General features: G+C 39.9%; 2 protein-coding genes across 2 annotated transcripts in view; both read left to right on the top strand.

Annotated features, from left to right (window-relative positions):
• The window catches only part of LOC127927424 (uncharacterized), a 185,547-nt gene that overhangs the window by 81,223 nt on the left and 80,126 nt on the right, over positions 1 to 24,198 (top strand). The gene's annotated exons all lie outside the window — the stretch shown is intronic.
• Positions 1 to 24,198, top strand: part of LOC127927421 (low affinity immunoglobulin gamma Fc region receptor II-like) — a 118,065-nt gene that overhangs the window by 23,261 nt on the left and 70,606 nt on the right. The window contains exon 2 of the mRNA XM_052513790.1: positions 18,157 to 18,201. Coding sequence (XP_052369750.1) covers positions 18,157 to 18,201 — 45 coding nt within the window. The remainder of the gene's footprint in view (positions 1 to 18,156; positions 18,202 to 24,198) is intronic.

Below are 24,198 nucleotides of genomic sequence, written 5' to 3'. Positions count from 1 at the left end.
ATAGCATTGTAGTTTGCTCTGTTTTTTTGTTCATTCTTTCCAATGTGTCAAGTAATTATCTTTTTGTTTTCTCATGATTTGGTTGGGTCTAATTGTGCTGTTGTCCTGGGGCTCTGTAGGGTGTGTTTGTGTTTGTGAACCAGCTTGCTTAGGGGACTCTTCTCCAGGTTCATCTCTCTGTAGGTGATGGCTTTGTTGTGGAAGGTTTGGGAATTGCTTCCTTTTAAGTATATTATTATATATTATATATTATTATATTATTATATTATAAGTGGTTATAGAATTTAACGGCTCTTTTCTGGATTTTGATAATTAGTGGGTATCGGCCTAATTCTGCTCTGCATGCATTATTTGGTGTTTTACGTTGTACACGGAGGATATTTTTGCAGAATTCTGCGTGCAGAGTCTCAATTTGGTGTTTGTCCCATTTTGTGAAGTCTTGGTTGGTGAGCGGACCCCAGACCTCACAACCATAAAGGGCAATGGGCTCTATGACTGATTCAAGTATTTTTAGCCAAATCCTAATTGGTATGTTGAAATTTATGTTTCTTTTGATGGCATAGAATGCTCTTCTTGCCTTGTCTCTCAGATCGTTCACAGCTTTGTGGAAGTTACCTGTGGCGCTGATGTTTAGGCCAAGGTATGTATAGTTTTTTGTGTGCTCTAGGGCAACAGTGTCTAGATGGAATTTGTATTTGTGGTCCTGGTGACTGGACCTTTTTTGGAACACCATTATTTTGGTCTTACTGATATTTACTGTTAAGGCCCAGGTCTGACAGAATCTGTGCATTAGATCTAGGTGCTGCTGTAGGCCCTCCTTGGTTGGTGACAGAAGCACCAGATCATCAGCAAACAGCAGACATTTGACTTCGGATTCTAGTAGGGTGAGGCCGGGTGCTGCAGACTTATCTAGTGCCCACGCCAATTCGTTGATATATATGTTGAAGAGGGTGGGGCTTAAGATGCATCCCTGTCTCACCCCACGACCCTGTGTGAAGAAATGTTTTTTTTTGCCAATTTTAACCGCACACTTGTTGTTTGTGTACATGGATTTTATAATGTCGTATGTTTTATCCCCAACACCACTTTCCATCAGTTTGTAAAGCAGACCCTCATGCCAGATTGAGTCGAAGGCTTTTTTGAAATCGACAAAGCATGAGAAGACTTTGCCTTTGTTTTGGTTTGTTTGGTTGTCAATTAGGGTGTGCAGGGTGAATACATGGTCTGTTGTACGGTAATTTGGTAAAAAGCCAATTTGACATTTGATCAGTACATTGTTTTCATTGAGAAAATGTACGAGTCTGCTGTTAATGATAATGCAGAGGATTTTCCCAAGGTTACTGTTGACACATATTCCACGGTAGTTATTGGGGTCAAGTTTGTCTCCACTTTTGTGGATTAGGCTGATCAGTCCTTGGTTCCAAATATTGGGGAAGATGCCAGAGCTAAGGATGATGTTAAAGAGTTTTAGTATAGCCAATTGGAATTTGTTGTCTGTATATTTGATCATTTCATTGAGGATACCATCAACACCACAGGCCTTTTTGGGTTGGAGGGTTTTTATTTTGTCCTGTAACTCATTCAATGTAATTGGAGAATCCAGTGGGTTCTGGTAGTCTTTAATAGTTGATTCTAAGATCTGTATTTGATCATGTATATGTTTTTGCTCTTGGTTCTTTGTTATAGAGCCAAAAAGATTGGAGAAGTGGTTTACCCAGACATCTCCATTTTGGATAGATCATTCTTCGTGTTGTTGTTTGTTCTTTTCTAGCCAAATGTAGAATGTTCCTGTTTTGATTAATTTAATAGAGTGAGTTAGGTCTGCTCTATATCAAATTAGCATACCCCCTGAGTCCCTTCCCTGTTTCACACCTGGTAGTGTGGTGGATGGGACTACCAGCTCTCTGTAACCTAGAGGGCAACCAGTGGGTCCGTCTCCTCTATACCAGGTTTCTTGCAGGATGACAATGTCTGTATTACCGATTTCTTTGGTGAAGTCTGGGTTTCTGCTCTTTAGGCCAAAGGCAGATGACCTCAGGCCTTGGATATTCCAGGATGATATAGTGAAGGCTTTTTGTTCCATAGAGTGTCCAATGTTGTTGGTCGTGGTTTGTCCTCAGGCCAGTAAGTGTGAGCAGAGCCTGCTGAGCATCTGGTACATGCCATTGGCTTGGGAAAGTGTGAGAGTGGGGGTTGGGACTGTTTGCCCGCTCACTACCTGGGCGTATGTGTGGCTTCCATGTTGAGGCCCTCTTTGCGGGGGTGGGGTGCATGGGGTGGGCAGAAGTGGCATAGGTCTGCTCTGAGGGGGCCTAAATGGGGTGTGGGCATGGGTGACGTGGGGGGTGTTGATTGGTTGGGGTGGGGGTGTGGATGTGTCTGGGGGTACTGTGGTCTGGATGTAATTCCTCTTGGCGTGGGTCCTCTATGTGTAGGTCCAGGGGGTCCTGCAGGTCTGGGAGGGTGTCTCGCTGGTCTGGGTGGGGTGTCTATTGATCTGTTGCTCCTGTGTGAAGTGTTGGGGATACGTTTGAGAGCGATGTCCTTTAGAGTTCGGGCAAAGGTGGGCACTGCTGCCTTGTAGAGGTGGACCTGGTCATAGAGGCTGTTCAAGTCCAGGGTGGAGTGGTGGGCCAGGAAAACATTTGGTTTTGAGGCACAGTCACGAGAAATACTTGCGTTTACCCGCTGTATTGTGGCAGGGTGGAAGTCTTTTCGTGGTAGCAGGGTGGAGATAACCACTTGTGCGTTGGGGAAAGTAGAAGAAGCCTTTTCAATCACTCCCTTCAGTGCTGTGGCCACCCTTTCCTGCAGTGCTCTCAGGTCGTTTGTGCCTGTGTGTATTATTAAGTGGCTGGGTGACCCTTGTTTGGCCTCAGACAGAAGGTCTAGGGCGCGCTGGGTGTTTGGACACCAGAGTTTAGACACACTGTGTTTGGGAAAAAGTTTTTTTTATTCTATTATTTCCCATTTGAGTCCATAAGTAATACAATCTGTGTCTTGTGTTTGTCCTCAGTGGGTGTAGGAGGGTTGTCAGAAGGGCTATCAGGGTGGCTGACAGGGGGGTTGCTCAGAGGGGGTGAGAGCCGCTGGGCTTGGGGTTCTTCATTTGTCTGTTCTGCTGCGATGTCGACTCTATGGTCAGGGTCTGGTGTGGACTGTTCTGCTGTGGTGTCGAGACGTTTGTCGGGTGCTGAGGTGGGCTGTTCTGCTGGCTTCTCTGTGGGGGTGGCCACCTCTCTAGTGGGTTGTTCTCTGTCACACGCCGTCCCCCTCAACCTCTCCTCCGTCCCTCTCACGCTCTCCTCCATCCCCCTCAACCTCTCCTCCACCAGCAGTCTGATCCTCTCCTCTTGTGCTCTGTTCTTCTCCTGATCCTGCTCTTTCTCCTGTTGAAGTTGTCTCACCACAGTCCAGAGTGCAGATATGTCTCTGTCCACCTCCAGCTCTCCAGGTCTGGTTGATGGGGTGTTGTTGTGCTGGACTGTTGTCTGGGTCTGTGCTGACTGAAGTGTAATCACCTGCTGTTCCAGCTCCACCTGCCTTACCTCCAGCTGGGTGAATTTGTCCTTCATTTCAATGAGGGGGTGGTAATCTGTGCTGGGAGGTTGACTCTCCGCTGGGGGTTGCTCGTCTGTGGGGTTACATAATGAAGAGGTCTGGTCTGACCCACTCGGGGTGGGGGTATCTTTATCAAGGGAGAGCTTCTCCTGCTGGGCTAATTCTTTGATTAGGTGAAAGTCCAGCTGAAACTGTTTGGGGTTACCCTGTACCATTTCTGTTCCGGACTTATAGATATTTATATTACCTGACTCGAGAGTCCTCGTTATCAAGTATTCTGAGTTTCCTCCCCTCGTTAATCCCCCCTCTCTTAACAAAGGGGTAGTGTGCTAATATAGCACTGTGCCATGCCAGGGGATGGTTTGTGTGGAAGATAAGGTTGCTGATGTTCCCATTTTTGTAATAGTCAGCAAAAAGTGTCTCTTGATTTTCCATAAGGAGCTTCATTTTGTAATCTTTTCTTGCCTTATCATTCTTTACATACACAGGGTACTGTATTTTAATTACCTCTGAACAGTGGGAGGCAGCTTCTAAGGCCTCTCCATTTGGTTGGGGTAGACTGCGTGACTCTCCTGCCATTGTTGGGCTAATGGGCTTTGACACCTCTCACTTGACATGTCAGTGCTAGTTGAAGCTGTATCAAGCTTGGCAGAATTATGTTAGAATTCAGTCCTTATAAAGTAATGTTGTGTATTTTTCTTCTTGGCTTTTGGAAATAGAATATAGTTTCAGACTAACCATTACTCACTCAGTTCCAGGTTGTATGGTGTTTTCAGGTTTCTGTTGTTTTCCAGAGAATTTGCTATATAGAAAAATAATCCTTGGTAGTTCCGTAATTCCGTCCAAAATAAGGTTGTAGGTTTTAAGTTTTGAAGTAGGGGTTATGTTGTAGAGGGTAGAATCCAGTATGTGTTCCTGACAAAAAATCCAAGTTTATCTAACTCCTAATCTATCTTTTTTTTAAGAAAATGCTGAAAAAATGCAGGATCCTGACCTCTGCTCTGCTCTGCTCTGCTCTGCTCTCTCTCTCTCTCTCTCTCTCTCTCTCTCTCTCTCTCTCTCTGTGTCTCTGTCTCTCTCTCTGTCTCTTTCTCTGTCTCTCCTCTCTCTCTCTCTGTCTCTGTCTCTGTCTCTGTCTCTGTCTCTGTCTCTCTCTCTCTCTCTCTCCTCTCTCTCTCTCCCTATCTCTCTCTCTCCCTATCTCTCTCTCTCTCTCCTCTCTCTCTGTGTGTCGCGGCAGGTGAGACGGAGCACTTGTGTCTTATACTCTGTGATTATCTGGTTTACTATCTGTGTGGTTTACTATCTGTGTGGTTTATTATCTGTGTGGTTTATTATCTGTGTGGTTTACTATCTGTGTGGTTTAATTAAATATCCAAAGTATTAGGAACACATTCAGACACACACAATAATAAAAAATAGTCACAATCTTCAGTAAAAAGGTTTCCTAACAACTGTCTGAAATACCCTATAGGCACGAATTTCTCCAAATGTAAACTGTATTGTAGATCATTTCACAGCAAGGCACAAGGAAGCCAATCGCGTCTCCACCTAACTTTCTTGACATTAAAGGAGTCTCCACCTAACTCTCTAGACACTAAAGGTGTCTCCACCTAACTCTCTAGACACTAAAGGAGTCTCCACCTAACTCTCTAGACACTAAAGGTGTCTCCACCTAACTCTCTAGACACTAAAGGAGTCTCCACCTAACTAGACACTAAAGGAGTCTCCACCTAACTCTCTAGACACTAAAGACGTCTCCACCTAACTCTCTAGACACTAAAGGTGTCTCCACCTAACTAGACACTAAAGGTGTCTCCACCTAACTCTCTAGACACTAAAGGAGTCTCCACCTAACTAGACACTAAAGGGGTCTCCACCTAACTAGACACTAAAGACGTCTCCACCTAACTCTCTAGACACTAAAGGAGTCTCCACCTAACTAGACACTAAAGGAGTCTCCACCTAACTAGACACTAAAGACGTCTCCACCTAACTAGACACTAAAGGAGTCTCCACCTAACTCTCTAGACACTAAAGGAGTCTCCACCTAACTCTCTAGACACTAAAGGAGTCTCCACCTAACTAGACACTAAAGGTGTCTCCACCTAACTCTCTAGACACTAAAGGAGTCTCCACCTAACTCTCTAGACACTAAAGGAGTCTCCACCTAACTCTCTAGACACTAAAGGTGTCTCCACCTAACTCTCTAGACACTAAAGGTGTCTCCACCTAACTCTCTAGACACTAAAGGAGTCTCCACCTAACTCTCTAGACACTAAAGGAGTCTCCACCTAACTAGACACTAAAGGAGTCTCCACCTAACTCTCTAGACACTAAAGGTGTCTCCACCTAACTCTCTAGACACTAAAGACGTCTCCACCTAACTCTCTAGACACTAAAGGTGTCTCCACCTAACTCTCTAGACACTAAAGGTGTCTCCACCTAACTCTCTAGACACTAAAGGTGTCTCCACCTAACTCTCTGGACACTAAAGGAGTCTCCACCTAACTCTCTAGACACTAAAGGAGTCTCCACCTAACTCTCTAGACACTAAAGGAGTCTCCACCTAACTAGACACTAAAGACGTCTCCACCTAACTAGACACTAAAGGAGTCTCCACCTAACTAGACACTAAAGACGTCTCCACCTAACTAGACACTAAAGGAGTCTCCACCTAACTAGACACTAAAGGTGTCTCCACCTAACTCTCTAGACACTAAAGGAGTCTCCACCTAACTCTCTAGACACTAAAGGAGTCTCCACCTAACTAGACACTAAAGGGGTCTCCACCTAACTAGACACTAAAGACGTCTCCACCTAACTAGACACTAAAGGAGTCTCCACCTAACTAGACACTAAAGGAGTCTCCACCTAACTAGACACTAAAGACGTCTCCACCTAACTAGACACTAAAGGAGTCTCCACCTAACTAGACACTAAAGGAGTCTCCACCTAACTAGACACTAAAGGCGTCTCCACCTAACTAGACACTAAAGGAGTCTCCACCTAACTCTCTAGACACTAAAGGCGTCTCCACCTAACTAGACACTAAAGGAGTCTCCACCTAACTAGACACTAAAGGAGTCTCCACCTAACTCTCTAGACACTAAAGGAGTCTCCACCTAACTCTCTAGACACTAAAGACGTCTCCACCTAACTAGACACTAAAGACGTCTCCACCTAACTAGACACTAAAGGAGTCTCCACCTAACTAGACACTAAAGGCGTCTCCACCTAACTAGACACTAAAGGAGTCTCCACCTAACTAGACACTAAAGGAGTCTCCACCTAACTCTCTAGACACTAAAGACGTCTCCACCTAACTCTCTAGACACTAAAGGAGTCTCCACCTAACTCTCTAGACACTAAAGACGTCTCCACCTAACTCTCTAGACACTAAAGGAGTCTCCACCTAACTAGACACTAAAGGAGACTCCACCTAACTAGACACTAAAGGAGTCTCCACCTAACTAGACACTAAAGTAGTCTCCACCTAACTAGACACTAAAGGTGTCTCCACCTAACTCTCTAGACACTAAAGGAGTCTCCACCTAACTAGACACTAAAGACGTCTCCACCTAACTAGACACTAAAGGAGTCTCCACCTAACTCTCTAGACACTAAAGACGTCTCCACCTAACTAGACACTAAAGGAGTCTCCACCTAACTAGACACTAAAGGAGTCTCCACCTAACTAGACACTAAAGACGTCTCCACCTAACTAGACACTAAAGGAGTCTCCACCTAACTAGACACTAAAGGCGTCTCCACCTAACTAGACACTAAAGGAGTCTCCACCTAACTCTCTAGACACTAAAGACGTCTCCACCTAACTCTCTAGACACTAAAGGAGTCTCCACCTAACTCTCTAGACACTAAAGGAGTCTCCACCTAACTAGACACTAAAGACGTCTCCACCTAACTAGACACTAAAGGTGTCTCCACCTAACTAGACACTAAAGGAGTCTCCACCTAACTAGACACTAAAGGAGTCTCCACCTAACTCTCTAGACACTAAAGGAGTCTCCACCTCCACCTAACTCTCTAGACACTAAAGGAGTCTCTAACTAGACACTAAAGGAGTCTCCACCTAACTAGACACTAAAGGAGTCTCCACCTAACTCACTCTAGACACTAAAGGAGTCTCCACCTAACTAGACACTAAAGGAGTCTCCACCTAACTAGACACTAAAGGAGTCTCCACCTAACTAGACACTAAAGGAGTCTCCACCTAACTCTCTAGACACTAAAGGAGTCTCCACCTAACTAGACACTAAAGGAGTCTCCACCTAACTCTCTAGACACTAAAGGAGTCTCCACCTAACTAGACACTAAAGACGTCTCCACCTAACTAGACACTAAAGACGTCTCCACCTAACTAGACACTAAAGACACTAAAGGAGTCTCCACCTAACTAGACACTAAAGGAGTCTCCACCTAACTCTCTAGACACTAAAGGAGTCTCCACCTAACTAGACACTAAAGGCGTCTCCACCTAACTAGACACTAAAGGAGTCTCCACCTAACTAGACACTAAAGGAGTCTCCACCTAACTAAAGGAGTCTCTAGACACTAAAGGAGTCTCCACCTAACTAGACACTAAAGGAGTCTCCACCTAACTAGACACTAAAGGAGTCTCCACCTAACTAGACACTAAAGGAGTCTCCACCTAACTCTCTAGACACTAAAGGAGTCTCCACCTAACTAGACACTAAAGGAGTCTCCACCTAACTCTCTAGACACTAAAGACGTCTCCACCTAACTCTCTAGACACTAAAGGAGTCTCCACCTAACTCTCTAGACACTAAAGGAGTCTCCACCTAACTAGACACTAAAGACGTCTCCACCTAACTCTCTAGACACTAAAGGAGTCTCCACCTAACTAGACACTAAAGGAGTCTCCACCTAACTAGACACTAAAGGAGTCTCCACCTAACTAGACACTAAAGACGTCTCCACCTAACTCTCTAGACACTAAAGGAGTCTCCACCTAACTCTCTAGACACTAAAGGAGTCTCCACCTAACTAGACACTAAAGGAGTCTCCACCTAACTCTCTAGACACTAAAGGAGTCTCCACCTAACTAGACACTAAAGGAGTCTCCACCTAACTAGACACTAAAGGAGTCTCCACCTAACTAGACACTAAAGGAGTCTCCACCTAACTCTCTAGACACTAAAGGAGTCTCCACCTAACTAGACACTAAAGGAGTCTCCACCTAACTCTCTAGACACTAAAGGAGTCTCCACCTAACTAGACACTAAAGGAGTCTCCACCTAACTAGACACTAAAGACGTCTCCACCTAACTCTCTAGACACTAAAGGAGTCTCCACCTAACTCTCTAGACACTAAAGGAGTCTCCACCTAACTAGACACTAAAGGAGTCTCCACCTAACTCTCTAGACACTAAAGGAGTCTCCACCTAACTCTCTAGACACTAAAGGAGTCTCCACCTAACTAGACACTAAAGGAGTCTCCACCTAACTAGACACTAACTCTCTAGACACTAAAGGAGTCTCCACCTAACTAGACACTAAAGGAGTCTCCACCTAACTAGACACTAAAGGAGTCTCCACCTAACTAGACACTAAAGGAGTCTCCACCTAACTCTCTAGACACTAAAGGAGTCTCCACCTAACTAGACACTAAAGGAGTCTCCACCTAACTCTCTAGACACTAAAGGAGTCTCCACCTAACTAGACACTAAAGACGTCTCCACCTAACTAGACACTAAAGACGTCTCCCACCTAACTAGACACTAAAGGAGTCTCCACCTAGACACTAAAGGAGTCTAGACACTAAAGGAGTCTCCACCTAACTCTCTAGACACTAAAGGAGTCTCCACCTAACTAGACACTAAAGGAGTCTCCACCTAACTAGACACTAAAGGAGTCTCCACCTAACTAGACACTAAAGGAGTCTCCACCTAACTCTCTAGACACTAAAGGAGTCTCCACCTAACTAGACACTAAAGGAGTCTCCACCTAACTAGACACTAAAGGAGTCTCCACCTAGACACTAGACACTAAAGGAGTCTCCACCTAACTCTCTAGACACTAAAGGAGTCTCCACCTAACTAGACACTAAAGACGTCTCCACCTAACTCTCTAGACACTAAAGGAGTCTCCACCTAACTCTCTAGACACTAAAGGAGTCTCCACCTAACTCTCTAGACACTAAAGGAGTCTCCACCTAACTAGACACTAAAGACGTCTCCACCTAACTCTCTAGACACTAAAGGAGTCTCCACCTAACTAGACACTAAAGACGTCTCCACCTAACTAGACACCTAAAGGAGTCTCCACCTAACTAGACACTAAAGGAGTCTCCACTAGACACTAACTCCACCTAACTCTCTAGACACTAAAGGAGTCTCCACCTAACTCTCTAGACACTAAAGGAGTCTCCACCTAACTAGACACTAAAGGAGTCTCCACCTAACTCTCTAGACACTAAAGGAGTCTCCACCTAACTAGACACTAAAGGAGTCTCCACCTAACTAGACACTAAAGACGTCTCCACCTAACTAGACACTAAAGGAGTCTCCACCTAACTCTCTAGACACTAAAGGAGTCTCCACCTAACTAGACACTAAAGGAGTCTCCACCTAACTCTCTAGACACTAAAGGAGTCTCCACCTAACTAGACACTAAAGGAGTCTCCACCTAACTCTCTAGACACTAAAGGAGTCTCCACCTAACTAGACACTAAAGGAGTCTCCACCTAACTAGACACTAAAGGAGTCTCCACCTAACTCTCTAGACACTAAAGGAGTCTCCACCTAACTAGACACTAAAGGAGTCTCCACCTAACTCTCTAGACACTAAAGGAGTCTCCACCTAACTAGACACTAAAGGAGTCTCCACCTAACTAGACACTAAAGGAGTCTCCACCTAACTAGACACTAAAGGAGTCTCCACCTAACTAGACACTAAAGGAGTCTCCACCTAACTAGACACTAAAGACGTCTCCACCTAACTCTCTAGACACTAAAGGAGTCTCCACCTAACTCTCTAGACACTAAAGGAGTCTCCACCTAACTCTCTAGACACTAAAGGAGTCTCCACCTAACTAGACACTAAAGACGTCTCCACCTAACTAGACACTAAAGGAGTCTCCACCTAACTCTCTAGACACTAAAGGAGTCTCCACCTAACTCTCTAGACACTAAAGACGTCTCCACCTAACTAGACACTAAAGACGTCTCCACCTAACTAGACACTAAAGACGTCTCCACCTAACTAGACACTAAAGGAGTCTCCACCTAACTAGACACTAAAGGCGTCTCCACCTAACTAGACACTAAAGGAGTCTCCACCTAACTCTCTAGACACTAAAGACGTCTCCACCTAACTCTCTAGACACTAAAGGAGTCTCCACCTAACTCTCTAGACACTAAAGACGTCTCCACCTAACTCTCTAGACACTAAAGGAGTCTCCACCTAACTCTCTAGACACTAAAGGAGTCTCCACCTAACTAGACACTAAAGAAGTCTCCACCTAACTCTCTAGACACTAAAGGCGTCTCCACCTAACTAGACACTAAAGGAGTCTCCACCTAACTCTCTAGACACTAAAGGCGTCTCCACCTAACTAGACACTAAAGGAGTCTCCACCTAACTCTCTAGACACTAAAGGAGTCTCCACCTAACTCTCTAGACACTAAAGGAGTCTCCACCTAACTAGACACTAAAGGAGTCTCCACCTAACTAGACACTAAAGGAGTCTCCACCTAACTAGACACTAAAGACGTCTCCACCTAACTAGACACTAAAGGAGTCTCCACCTAACTAGACACTAAAGGAGTCTCCACCTAACTAGACACTAAAGGAGTCTCCACCTAACTCTCTAGACACTAAAGGAGTCTCCACCTAACTCTCTAGACACTAAAGGAGTCTCCACCTAACTCTCTAGACACTAAAGGAGTCTCCACCTAACTAGACACTAAAGACGTCTCCACCTAACTAGACACTAAAGGTGTCTCCACCTAACTAGACACTAAAGGAGTCTCCACCTAACTAGACACTAAAGGAGTCTCCACCTATCTCTAGACACTAAAGGAGTCTCCACCTAACTCTCTAGACACTAAAGGAGTCTCCACCTAACTAGACACTAAAGGAGTCTCCACCTAACTCTCTAGACACTAAAGGAGTCTCCACCTAACTAGACACTAAAGGAGTCTCCACCTAACTAGACACTAAAGGAGTCTCCACCTAACTAGACACTAAAGGAGTCTCCACCTAACTCTCTAGACACTAAAGGAGTCTCCACCTAACTAGACACTAAAGGTGTCTCCACCTAACTCTCTAGACACTAAAGGAGTCTCCACCTAACTAGACACTAAAGGGGTCTCCACCTAACTAGACACTAAAGACGTCTCCACCTAACTAGACACTAAAGGAGTCTCCACCTAACTAGACACTAAAGGAGTCTCCACCTAACTAGACACTAAAGGAGTCTCCACCTAACTAGACACTAAAGGAGTCTCCACCTAACTAGACACTAAAGGAGTCTCCACCTAACTAGACACTAAAGACGTCTCCACCTAACTCTCTAGACACTAAAGGAGTCTCCACCTAACTAGACACTAAAGGAGTCTCCACCTAACTAGACACTAAAGGAGTCTCCACCTAACTAGACACTAAAGGAGTCTCCACCTAACTCTCTAGACACTAAAGGAGTCTCCACCTAACTAGACACTAAAGACGTCTCCACCTAACTAGACACTAAAGGAGTCTCCACCTAACTCTCTAGACACTAAAGACGTCTCCACCTAACTAGACACTAAAGGAGTCTCCACCTAACTAGACACTAAAGACGTCTCCACCTAACTCTAGACACTAAAGGAGTCTCCACCTAACTCTCTAGACACTAAAGGAGTCTCCACCTAACTAGACACTAAAGGAGTCTCCACCTAACTCTCTAGACACTAAAGGAGTCTCCACCTAACTCTCTAGACACTAAAGGAGTCTCCACCTAACTAGACACTAAAGGAGTCTCCACCTAACTCTCTAGACACTAAAGGAGTCTCCACCTAACTAGACACTAAAGGAGTCTCCACCTAACTAGACACTAAAGGAGTCTCCACCTAACTAGACACTAAAGGAGTCTCCACCTAACTCTCTAGACACTAAAGGAGTCTCCACCTAACTAGACACTAAAGGAGTCTCCACCTAACTCTCTAGACACTAAAGGAGTCTCCACCTAACTAGACACTAAAGGAGTCTCCACCTAACTCTCTAGACACTAAAGGAGTCTCCACCTAACTAGACACTAAAGGAGTCTCCACCTAACTAGACACTAAAGGAGTCTCCACCTAACTCTCTAGACACTAAAGGAGTCTCCACCTAACTAGACACTAAAGGAGTCTCCACCTAACTAGACACTAAAGGAGTCTCCACCTAACTAGACACTAAAGGAGTCTCCACCTAACTAGACACTAAAGGAGTCTCCACCTAACTAGACACTAAAGGAGTCTCCACCTAACTCTCTAGACACTAAAGGAGTCTCCACCTAACTAGACACTAAAGACGTCTCCACCTAACTCTCTAGACACTAAAAGGAGTCTCCACCTAACTCTCTAGACACTAAAGGAGTCTCCACCTAACTCTCTAGACACTAAAGGAGTCTCCACCTAACTAGACACTAAAGACGTCTCCACCTAACTCTCTAGACACTAAAGGAGTCTCCACCTAACTAGACACTAAAGGAGTCTCCACCTAACTCTCTAGACACTAAAGGAGTCTCCACCTAACTAGACACTAAAGGAGTCTCCACCTAACTAGACACTAAAGGAGTCTCCACCTAACTAGACACTAAAGGAGTCTCCACCTAACTAGACACTAAAGAAGTCTCCACCTAACTAGACACTAAAGGCGTCTCCACCTAACTAGACACTAAAGGAGTCTCCACCTAACTCTCTAGACACTAAAGGAGTCTCCACCTAACTCTCTAGACACTAAAGGAGTCTCCACCTAACTAGACACTAAAGGAGTCTCCACCTAACTCTCTAGACACTAAAGGACACCAAATAGGGTGCCCAATGTCAACTGCCTGCTACTCATCCCCAGAATATAAGATATGCATATTATTAGTAGATTTGGAAGTGTAGTTAACCAGTGTAATATATAGTGTAGTTAACCAGTATAAGATATAGTGTAGTTAATCAGTGGAATATATAGTGTAGTTAACCAGTGTAATATATAGTGTAGTTAACTAGTGTAATATATAGTGTAGTTAACCAGTGTAATATATAGTGTAGTTAACCAGTATAAGATTTAGTGTAGTTAATCAGTGTAATATATAGTGTAGTTAACCAGTGTAATATATAGTGTAGTTAACCAGTGTAATATATAGTGTAGTTAACTAGTGTAATATATAGTGTAGTTAACCAGTATAAGATATAGTGTAGTTAATCAGTGTAATATATAGTGTAGTTAACCAGTGTAATATATAGTGTAGTTAACTAGTGTAATATATAGTGTAGTTAACCAGTGTAATATATAGTGTAGTTAACCAGTGTAATATATAGTGTAGTTAATCAGTGTAATATATAGTGTAGTTAACCAGTGTAATATATAGTGTAGTTAACCAGTGTAATATATAGTGTAGTTAACTAGTGTAATATATAGTGTAGTTAACCAGTATAAGATATAGTGTAGTTAACCAGTGTAATATATAGTGTAGTTATCCAGTGTAATATATAGTGTAGTTAACCAGTGTAATATATAGTGTAGTTAACTAGTGTAATATATAGTGTAGTTAACCAGTATAAGATATAGTGTAGTTAATCAGTGTAATATATAGTGTAGTTAACCAGTGTAATATATAGTGTAGTTAACTAGTGTAATATATAGTGTAGTTAACCAGTATAAGATATAGTGTAGTTAATCAGTGTAATATATAGTGTAGTTAACCAGTATAAGATATAGTGTAGTTAATCAGTGTAATATATAGTGTTGTTAACCAGTGTAATATATAGTGTAGTTAACCAGTGTAATATATAGTGTAGTTAACTAGTGTAATATATAGTGTAGTTAACCAGTATAAGATATAGTGTAGTTAACCAGTGTAATATATAGTGTAGTTAACCAGTGTAATATATAGTGTAGTTAACCAGTGTAATATATAGTGTAGTTAACCAGTATAAGATATAGTGTAGTTAACCAGTATAAGATATAGTGTAGTTAATCCGTGTAATATATAGTGTAGTTAACCAGTGTAATATATAGTGTAATATAATGTAGTTAACCAGTGTAATATATTGTGTAGTTAACCAGTGTAATATATAGTGTAGTTAACCAGTGTAATATATAGTGTAATATATAGTGTAGTTAATCAGCGTAATGTGTAGTTAACCAGTGTAATATATAGTGTAGTTAACCAGTGTAATATATAGTGTAATATATAGTGTAGTTAATCAGCGTAATGTGTAGTTAACCAGTGTAATATATAGTGTAGTTAACCAGTATAAGATATAGTGTAGTTAATCCGTGTAATATATAGTGTAGTTAACCAGTGTAATAAATAGTGTAGTTAATCAGTGTAATATATTGTGTAGTTAACCAGTGTAATATATAGTGTAGTTAACCAGTGTAATATATAGTGTAATATATAGTGTAGTTAATCAGCGTAATGTGTAGTTAACCAGTGTAATATATAGTGTAATATATAGTGTAGTTAATCAGTGTAATATATAGTGTAGTTAACCAGTGTAATAAATAGTGTAATTAATCAGTGTAATATATAGTGTAGTTAATCAGTATAAGATATAGTGTAGTTAATCAGTATAATATATAGTGTAGTTAATCAGTGTAATATATAGTGTAGTTAACCAGTGTAATATATAGTGTAGTTAACCAGTGTAATATATAGTGTAGTTAATCAGTGTAATATATAGTGTAGTTAACCAGTGTAATATATAGTGTAGTTAATATATAGTGTAGTTAACCAGTGTAATATATAGTGTAGTTAACCAGTGTAATATATAGTGTAGTTAACCAGTGTAATACATTGTGTAGTTAACCAGTGTAATATATAGTGTAGTTAGTCAGTGTAATATATAGTGTAGTTAACCAGTGTAATATATAGTGTAGTTAGTCAGTGTAATATATAGTGTAGTTAACCAGTGTAATATATAGTATAGTTAATCAGTGTAATATATATTGTAGTTAACCAGTGTAATATATAGTGTAGTTAACTTCTTCGAGATAGGGTGCGCTATTTTAATTTTTGGATGAAAAACATCTACCCATTTGTATGGGTTACCTTCAGATGAAGGTTTAATATCTATTTAAATCTCAATACTACCATTCATTTGTATGGGTTAATATCTATATCTATCTCCATACTACCATTCATTTGTATGGGTTAATATCTATATATATCTCCATACTACCATTCATTTGTATGGGTTAATATCTATATATATCTCCATACTACCATTCATTTGTATGGGTTAATATCTATATATATCTCCATACTACCATTCATTTGTATGGGTTAATATCTATATATATCTCCATACTACCATTCATTTGTATGGGTTAATATCTATATGTATCTCCATGCTACCATTCATTTGTATGGGTTACCTTCAGATGAAGGTTTAATGTCTATATATATCTCCATACTACCATTCATTTGTATGGGTTAATATCTATATGTATCTCCATGCTACCATTCATTTGTATGGGTTACCTTCAGATGAAGGTTTAATGTCTATATATATCTCCATACTACCATTCATTTGTATGGGTTAATATCTATATATATCTCCATACTACCATTCATTTGTATGGGTTAATATCTATATATATCTCCATGCTACCATTCATTTGTATGGGTTAATATCTATATATATCTCCACACTACCATTCATTTGTATGGGTTAATATCTATATATATCTCCATACTACCATTCATTTGTATGGGTTACCTTCAGCCGAGTCTTGTGACACCTTTGGGGGTCGTAGAGCAAAAACACACCTTCTACAGTAGATGTGGAAGGCCAACAAAGGGAATGTGTTGGATTAAAAGCAAAAAAACAGATACCTCTTACACTGAATGATTTTGTTGGGGATGTTTGTATTATGTTAATTAGATTGACTCAAAAATGTGTCACTATTAAGGACATTAATATCTGTGGTAAAGCTCAGTGTTTCCATCATGTACCATAGTGATAGTTCTCTCTGTGTGTTTCAGTGTTGATATCATGTACCATAGTGATAGTTCTCTCTGTGTGTTTCAGTGTTTTCATCATGTACCATAGTGATAGTTCTCTCTGTGTGTTTCAGTGTTTACCTCATGTACCATAGTGTACCATAGTGATAGTTCTCTCTGTGTGTTTCGGTGTTTACATTATGTACCATAGTGATAGTTCTCTCTGTGTGTTTCAGTGTTTTCATCATGTACCATAGTGATAGTTCTCTCTGTGTGTTTCAGTGTTTACATCATGTACCATAGTGATAGTTCTCTCTGTGTGTTTCAGTGTTTACATCATGTACCATAGTGATAGTTCTCTCTGTGTGTTTCAGTGTTTACCTCATGTACCATAGTGTACCATAGTGATAGTTCTCTCTGTGTGTTTCGGTGTTTACATTATGTACCATAGTGATAGTTCTCTCTGTGTGTTTCAGTGTTTACATCATGTACCATAGTGATAGTTCTCTCTGTGTGTTTCAGTGTTTACATCATGTACCATAGTGATAGTTCTCTCTGTGTGTTTCAGTGTTTACATCATGTACCATAGTGATAGTTCTCTCTGTGTGTTTCAGTGTTTACATCATGTACCATAGTGATAGTTCTCTCTGTGTGTTTCAGTGTTTACATCATGTACCATAGTGATAGTTCTCTCTGTGTGTTTCAGTGTTTACATTGTGTACCATAGTGAATGTTCTCTCTGTGTGTTTCAGTGTTTACATCATGTACCATAGTGATAGTTCTCTCTGTGTGTTTCAGTGTTTACATCATGTACCATAGTGATAGTTCTCTCTGTGTGTTTCAGTGTTTACATCATGTACCATAGTGATAGTTCTCTCTGTGTGTTTCAGTGTTTACATCATGTACCATAGTGATAGTTCTCTCTGTGTGTTTCAGTGTTTCCATCATGTACCATAGTGACAGTTATCTCTGTGTGTTTCAGTGTTTACATCATGTACCATAGTGCTAGTTCTCTCTGTGTGTTTCAGTGTTTACATCATGTACCATAGTGATAGTTCTCTCTGTGTGTTTCAGTGTTTACATCATGTACCATAGTGATAGTTCTCTCTGTGTGTTTCAGTGTTTACATCATGTACCATAGTGCTAGTTCTCTCTGTGTGTTTCAGTGTTTACATCATGTACCATAGTGATAGTTCTCTCTGTGTGTTTCAGTGTTTACATCATGTACCATAGTGATAGCACTCTGTGTGTTTCAGTGTTCACATCATGTACCATAGTGATAGTTCTCTCTGTGTGTTTCAGTGTTTCCATCATGTACCATAGTGATAGTTCTCTCTGTGTGTTTCAGTGTTTACATCATGTACCATAGTGATAGTTGTTTCAGTGTTTACATCATGTACCATAGTGATAGTTCTCTCTGTGTGTTTCAGTGCTGTTGAGTACTCTGGTATACTGTAGCCTCGGACAAGGTGGAGGTGAGTACATTTCTCTATATTCATCACCTGTTCTATAATAGTAACATTTCTCTATATTCATCACCTGTTCTATAATAGTAACATTTCTCTATATTCATCACCTGTTCTATAATAGTAACATTTCTCTATATTCATCACCTGTTCTATAATAGTAACATTTCTCTATATTCATCACCTGTTCTATAATAGTAACATTTCTCTATATTCATCACCTGTTCTATAATAGTAACATTTCTCTATATTCATCACCTGTTCTATAATAGTAACATTTCTCTATATTCATCACCTGTTCTATAATAGTAACATTTCTCTATATTCATCACCTGTTCTATAATAGTAACATTTCTCTATATTCATCACCTGTTCTATAATAGTAACATTTCTCTATATTCATCACCTGTTCTATAATAGTAACATTTCTCTATATTCATCACCTGTTCTATAATAGTAACATTTCTCTATATTCATCACCTGTTCTATAATAGTAACATTAATCTATATTCATCACCTGATCTATAATAGTAACATTTCTCTATATTCATCACCTGTTCTATAATAGTAACATTTCTCTATATTCATCACCTGTTCTATAATAACAACATTTCTCTATATTCATCACCTGTTCTATAATTCACCACCTGTTCTATAATAGTAACATTTCTCTTCATTCATTACTCTGTGATGTGAGATACAGAGTGAAATAGCTACATATTGACTTCCCTCCAACCCTGTGGGGGTGTCACTAATCAGGTCTGCAGTACAACAATGCAGTGATAGCCTGGGGTTGCAGGTAGCCTAGTGGTTAGAGCGTTGGACTAGGAACCGAAAAGTGGATCGAATGAGCAAGCTGTCAGGGTAGTGATAGTCAGACACCAACTCTCTCTCTCTTTTTCTCTCTACTTTCCTCTGATTCCCCCTCTCTCTCACTCTCTCTTGCTCTCTGTCCTGTCTATCTGACTGGAGCTAGATCTATTATATTACCAACTGGATATGTTGTCTCTATTATATTATGACAGACCAGCTAGATCTACTGTCTATTATATAATGACAGACCAGCTAGATCTACTGTCTCTATTATATAATGACAGACCAGGTAGATCTACTGTCTCTATTATATTATGACAGACCAGCTAGATCTACTGTCTCTATTATATTATGACAGGCCAGCTAGATCTACTGTCTCTATTATATTATGACAGACCAGCTAGATCTACTGTCTATTATATAATGACAGACCAGCTAGATCTACTGTCTATTATATAATGACAGACCAGCTAGATCTACTGTCTCTATTATATAATGACAGACCAGGTAGATCTACATTATATTATGACAGACCAGCTAGATCTACTGTCTCTATTATATTATGACAGGCCAGCTAGATCTACTGTCTCTATTATATTATGACAGACCAGCGAGATCTACTGTCTATTATATAATGACAGACCAGCTAGATCTACTGTCTCTATTATATAATGACAGACCAGGTAGATCTACTGTCTCTATTATATTATGACAGACCAGGTAGATATACTGTCTCTATTATATTATGACAGACCAGCTAGATCTACTGTCTCTATTATATTATGACAGACCAGCTAGATCTACTGTCTCTATTATATTATGACAGACCAGGTAGATATACTGTCTCTATTATAAAATGACAGACCAGCTAGATCTACTGTCTCTATTATATTATGACAGACCAGCTAGATCTACTGTCTCTATTATATCTTGACAGACCAGGTAGATCTACTGTCTTTATCATATAATGACAGACCAGCTAGATCTACTGTCTCTATTATATTATGACAGACCAGGTAGATCTACTGTCTCTATTATATTATGACAGACCAGCTAGATCTACTGTCTCTATTATATCTTGACAGACCAGCTAGATCTACTGTCTCTATTAGATTATGACAGACCAGCTAGATCTACTGTCTCTATTATATTATGGCAGACCAGCTAGATCTACTGTCTCTATTATATTATGACCGACCAGCTAAATCTACTGAGTCTGATATATTATGACAGACCAGCTAGATCTACTCTCTCTATTATATTATGGCAGACCAGGTAGATCTACTGTCTCTATTATATTATGACAGACCAGGTAGATCTACTGTCTCTATTATATTATGATAGACCAGCTAGATCTACTGTCTCTATTATATAATGACAGACCAGCTAGATCTACTGAGTCTGATATATTATGACAGACCAGCGAGATCTACTGTGTCTATTATATAATGACAGACCAGCTAGATCTACTGTCTATTATATTATGACAGACCAGCTAGATCTACTGTCTCTATTATATAATGACAGACCAGCTAGATCTACTGTCTCTATTATATTATGACAGACCAGCTAGATCTACTGTCTATTATATTATGACAGACCAGCTAGATCTACTGTCTATTATATAATGACAGACCAGCTAGATCTACTGTCTCTATTATATGATGACAGACCAGCTAGATCTACTGTCTCTATTATATAATGACAGACCAGGTAGATCTACTGTCTCTATTATATTATGACAGACCAGCTAGATCTACTGTCTCTATTATATTATGACAGGCCAGCTAGATCTACTGTCTCTATTATATTATGACAGACCAGCTAGATCTACTGTCTATTATATAATGACAGACCAGCTAGATCTACTGTCTCTATTATATAATGACAGACCAGGTAGATCTACTGTCTCTATTATATTATGACAGACCAGGTAGATATACTGTCTCTATTATATTATGACAGACCAGCTAGATCTACTGTCTCTACTATATTATGACAGACCAGCTAGATCTACTGTCTCTACTATATTATGACAGACCAGCTAGATCTACTGTGTCTAGTATATTATGACAGACCAGCTAGACCTACTGTCTCCATTATATTATGACAGACCAGCTAGATCTACTGTCTCTATTATATTATGACAGACCAGCTAGATATACTGTCTCTATTATAAAATGACAGACCAGCTAGATCTACTGTCTCTATTATATAATGACAGACCAGCTAGATCTACTGTCTCTATTATATTATGACAGACCAGGTAGATCTACTGTCTCTATTATATAATGACAGACCAGCTAGATCTACTGTCTCTATTATATTATGACAGACCAGCTAGATCTACTGTCTCTATTATATTATGACAGACCAGCTAGATCTACTGTCTCTATTATATAATGACAGACCAGCTAGATCTACTGTCTCTATTATATAATGACAGACCAGCTAGATCTACTGTCTCTATTATATAATGACAGACCAGCTAGATCTACTGTCTCTATTATATTTTGACAGACCAGCTAAATCTACTGTCTCTATTATATTATGACAGACCAGCTAGATCTACTGTCTCTATTATATTATGACAGACCAGCTCGATCTACTGTCTCTATTATATAATGACAGACCAGCTCGATCTACTGTCTCTATTATAAAATGACAGACCAGCTAGATCTACTGTCTCTATTATATAATGACAGACCAGCTAGATCTACTGTCTCTATTATATTATGACAGACCAGCTAGATCTACTGTCTCTATTATATTATGACAGACCAGCTAGATCTACTGTCTCTATTGTATTATGACAGACCAGCTTGATCTACTGTCTCTATTATATTATGACAGACCAGCTAGATCTACTGTCTCTATTGTATTATGACAGACCAGCAAGATCTACTCTCTCTATTATATTATGACAGACCAGCTAGATCTACTGTGTCTATTATATTATGACAGACCAGCTAGATCTACTGTCTCTATTATAATATGACAGACCAGCTAGATCTACTGTGTCTATTATATTATGACAGACCAGCTAGATCTTCTGTCTATTATATTATGACAGACCAGCTAGATCTACTGTCTCTATTATATTATGACAGACCAGGTAGATCTACTGTCTCTATTATATTATGACAGACCAGCTAGATCTACTGTCTCTATTATATTATGACAGACCAGCTAGATCTACTGTCTCTATTGTATTATGACAGACCAGCTAGATCTACTGTCTCTATTATATAATGACAGACCAGCTAGATCTACTGTCTCTATTATATTATGACAGACCAGCTAGATCTACTGTCTCTATTATATTATGACAGACCAGGTAGATCTACTGTCTATTATATTATGACAGACCAGCTAGATCTACTGTCTCTATTATATTATGACAGACCAGCTAGATCTACTGTCTCTATTATATTATGACAGACCAGCTAGATCTACTGTCTCTATTATATTATGACAGACCAGCTAGATCTACTGTCTATTATATTATGACAGACCAGCTAGATCTACTGTCTATTATATTATGACAGACCAGCTAGATCTACTGTCTCTATTATATTATGACAGACCAGCTAGATCTACTGTCTCTATTATATTATGACAGACCAGCTAGATCTACTGTCTCTATTATATTATGACAGACCAGCTAGATCTACTGTCTCTATTATATTATGACAGACCAGCTAGATCTACTGTCTCTATTATATTATGACAGACCAGCTAGATCTACTGTCTATTATATTATGACAGACCAGCTAGATCTACTGTCTCTATTATATTATGACAGACCAGCTAGATCTACTGTCTCTATTATATCATGACAGACCAGCTAGATCTACTGTCTCTATTATATTATGACAGACCAGGTAGATCTACTGTCTCTATTATATTATGACAGACCAGCTAGATCTACTGTCTCTATTATATTATGACAGACCAGCTAGATCTACTGTCTATTATATTATGACAGACCAGCTAGATCTACTGTCTCTATTATATTATGACAGACCAGGTAGATCTACTGTCTCTATTATATTATGACAGACCAGCTAGATCTACTGTCTCTATTATATTATGACAGACCAGCTAGATCTACTGTCTATTATATTATGACAGACCAGCTAGATCTACTGTCTATTATATTATGACAGACCAGCTAGATCTACTGTCTATTATATAATGACAGACCAGGTAGATCTACTGTCTCTATTATATTATGACAGACCAGCTAGATCTACTGTCTCTATTGTATTATGAAAGACCAGCAAGATCTACTGTCGCTATTATATTATGACAGACCAGCTAGATCTACTGTCTCTATTATAATATGACACCCCAGCTAGATCTACTGTCGCTATTATATTATAATATATGCCATTTAGCAGACGCTTTGGTAGATCTACTGTCTATTATATTATGACAGACCAGCTAGATCTACTGTCTCTATTATATTATGACAGACCAGCTAGATCTACTGTCTCTATTATATTATGACAGACCAGCTAGATCTACTGTCTCTATTATATTATGACAGACCAGCTAGATCTACTGTCTATTATATTATGACAGACCAGCTAGATCTACTGTCTCTATTATATTATGACAGACCAGCTAGATCTACTGTCTCTATTATATTATGACAGACCAGCTAGATCTACTGTCTCTATTATATTATGACAGACCAGCTAGATCTACTGTCTATTATATTATGACAGACCAGCTAGATCTACTGTCTCTATTATATTTTGACAGACCAGGTAGATCTACTGTCTCTATTATATAATGACAGACCAGCTAGATCTACTGTCTCTATTATATTATGACAGACCAGCTAGATCTACTGTCTCTATTATATATGACAGACCAGCTAGATCTACTGTCTCTATTATATTATGACAGACCAGGTAGATCTACTGTCTATTATATTATGACAGACCATGCTAGATCTACTGTCTATTATATTATGACAGACCAGCTAGATCTACTGTCTATTATATTATGACAGACCAGCTAGATCTACTGTCTCTATTATATGATGACAGACCAGCTAGATCTACTGTCTCTATTATATAATGACAGACCAGGTAGATCTACTGTCTCTATTATATTATGACAGACCAGCTAGATCTACTGTCTCTATTATATTATGACAGACCAGCTAGATCTACTGTCTCT

The sequence above is a fragment of the Oncorhynchus keta genome, unplaced genomic scaffold, assembly GCF_023373465.1.
Source record: "Oncorhynchus keta strain PuntledgeMale-10-30-2019 unplaced genomic scaffold, Oket_V2 Un_scaffold_14044_pilon_pilon, whole genome shotgun sequence".
NCBI classification, from domain to species: Eukaryota; Metazoa; Chordata; class Actinopteri; order Salmoniformes; family Salmonidae; genus Oncorhynchus; species Oncorhynchus keta.
Note: the sequence above shows the minus strand (reverse complement) of the source record. Positions and strands in the feature narration are given on the sequence as shown.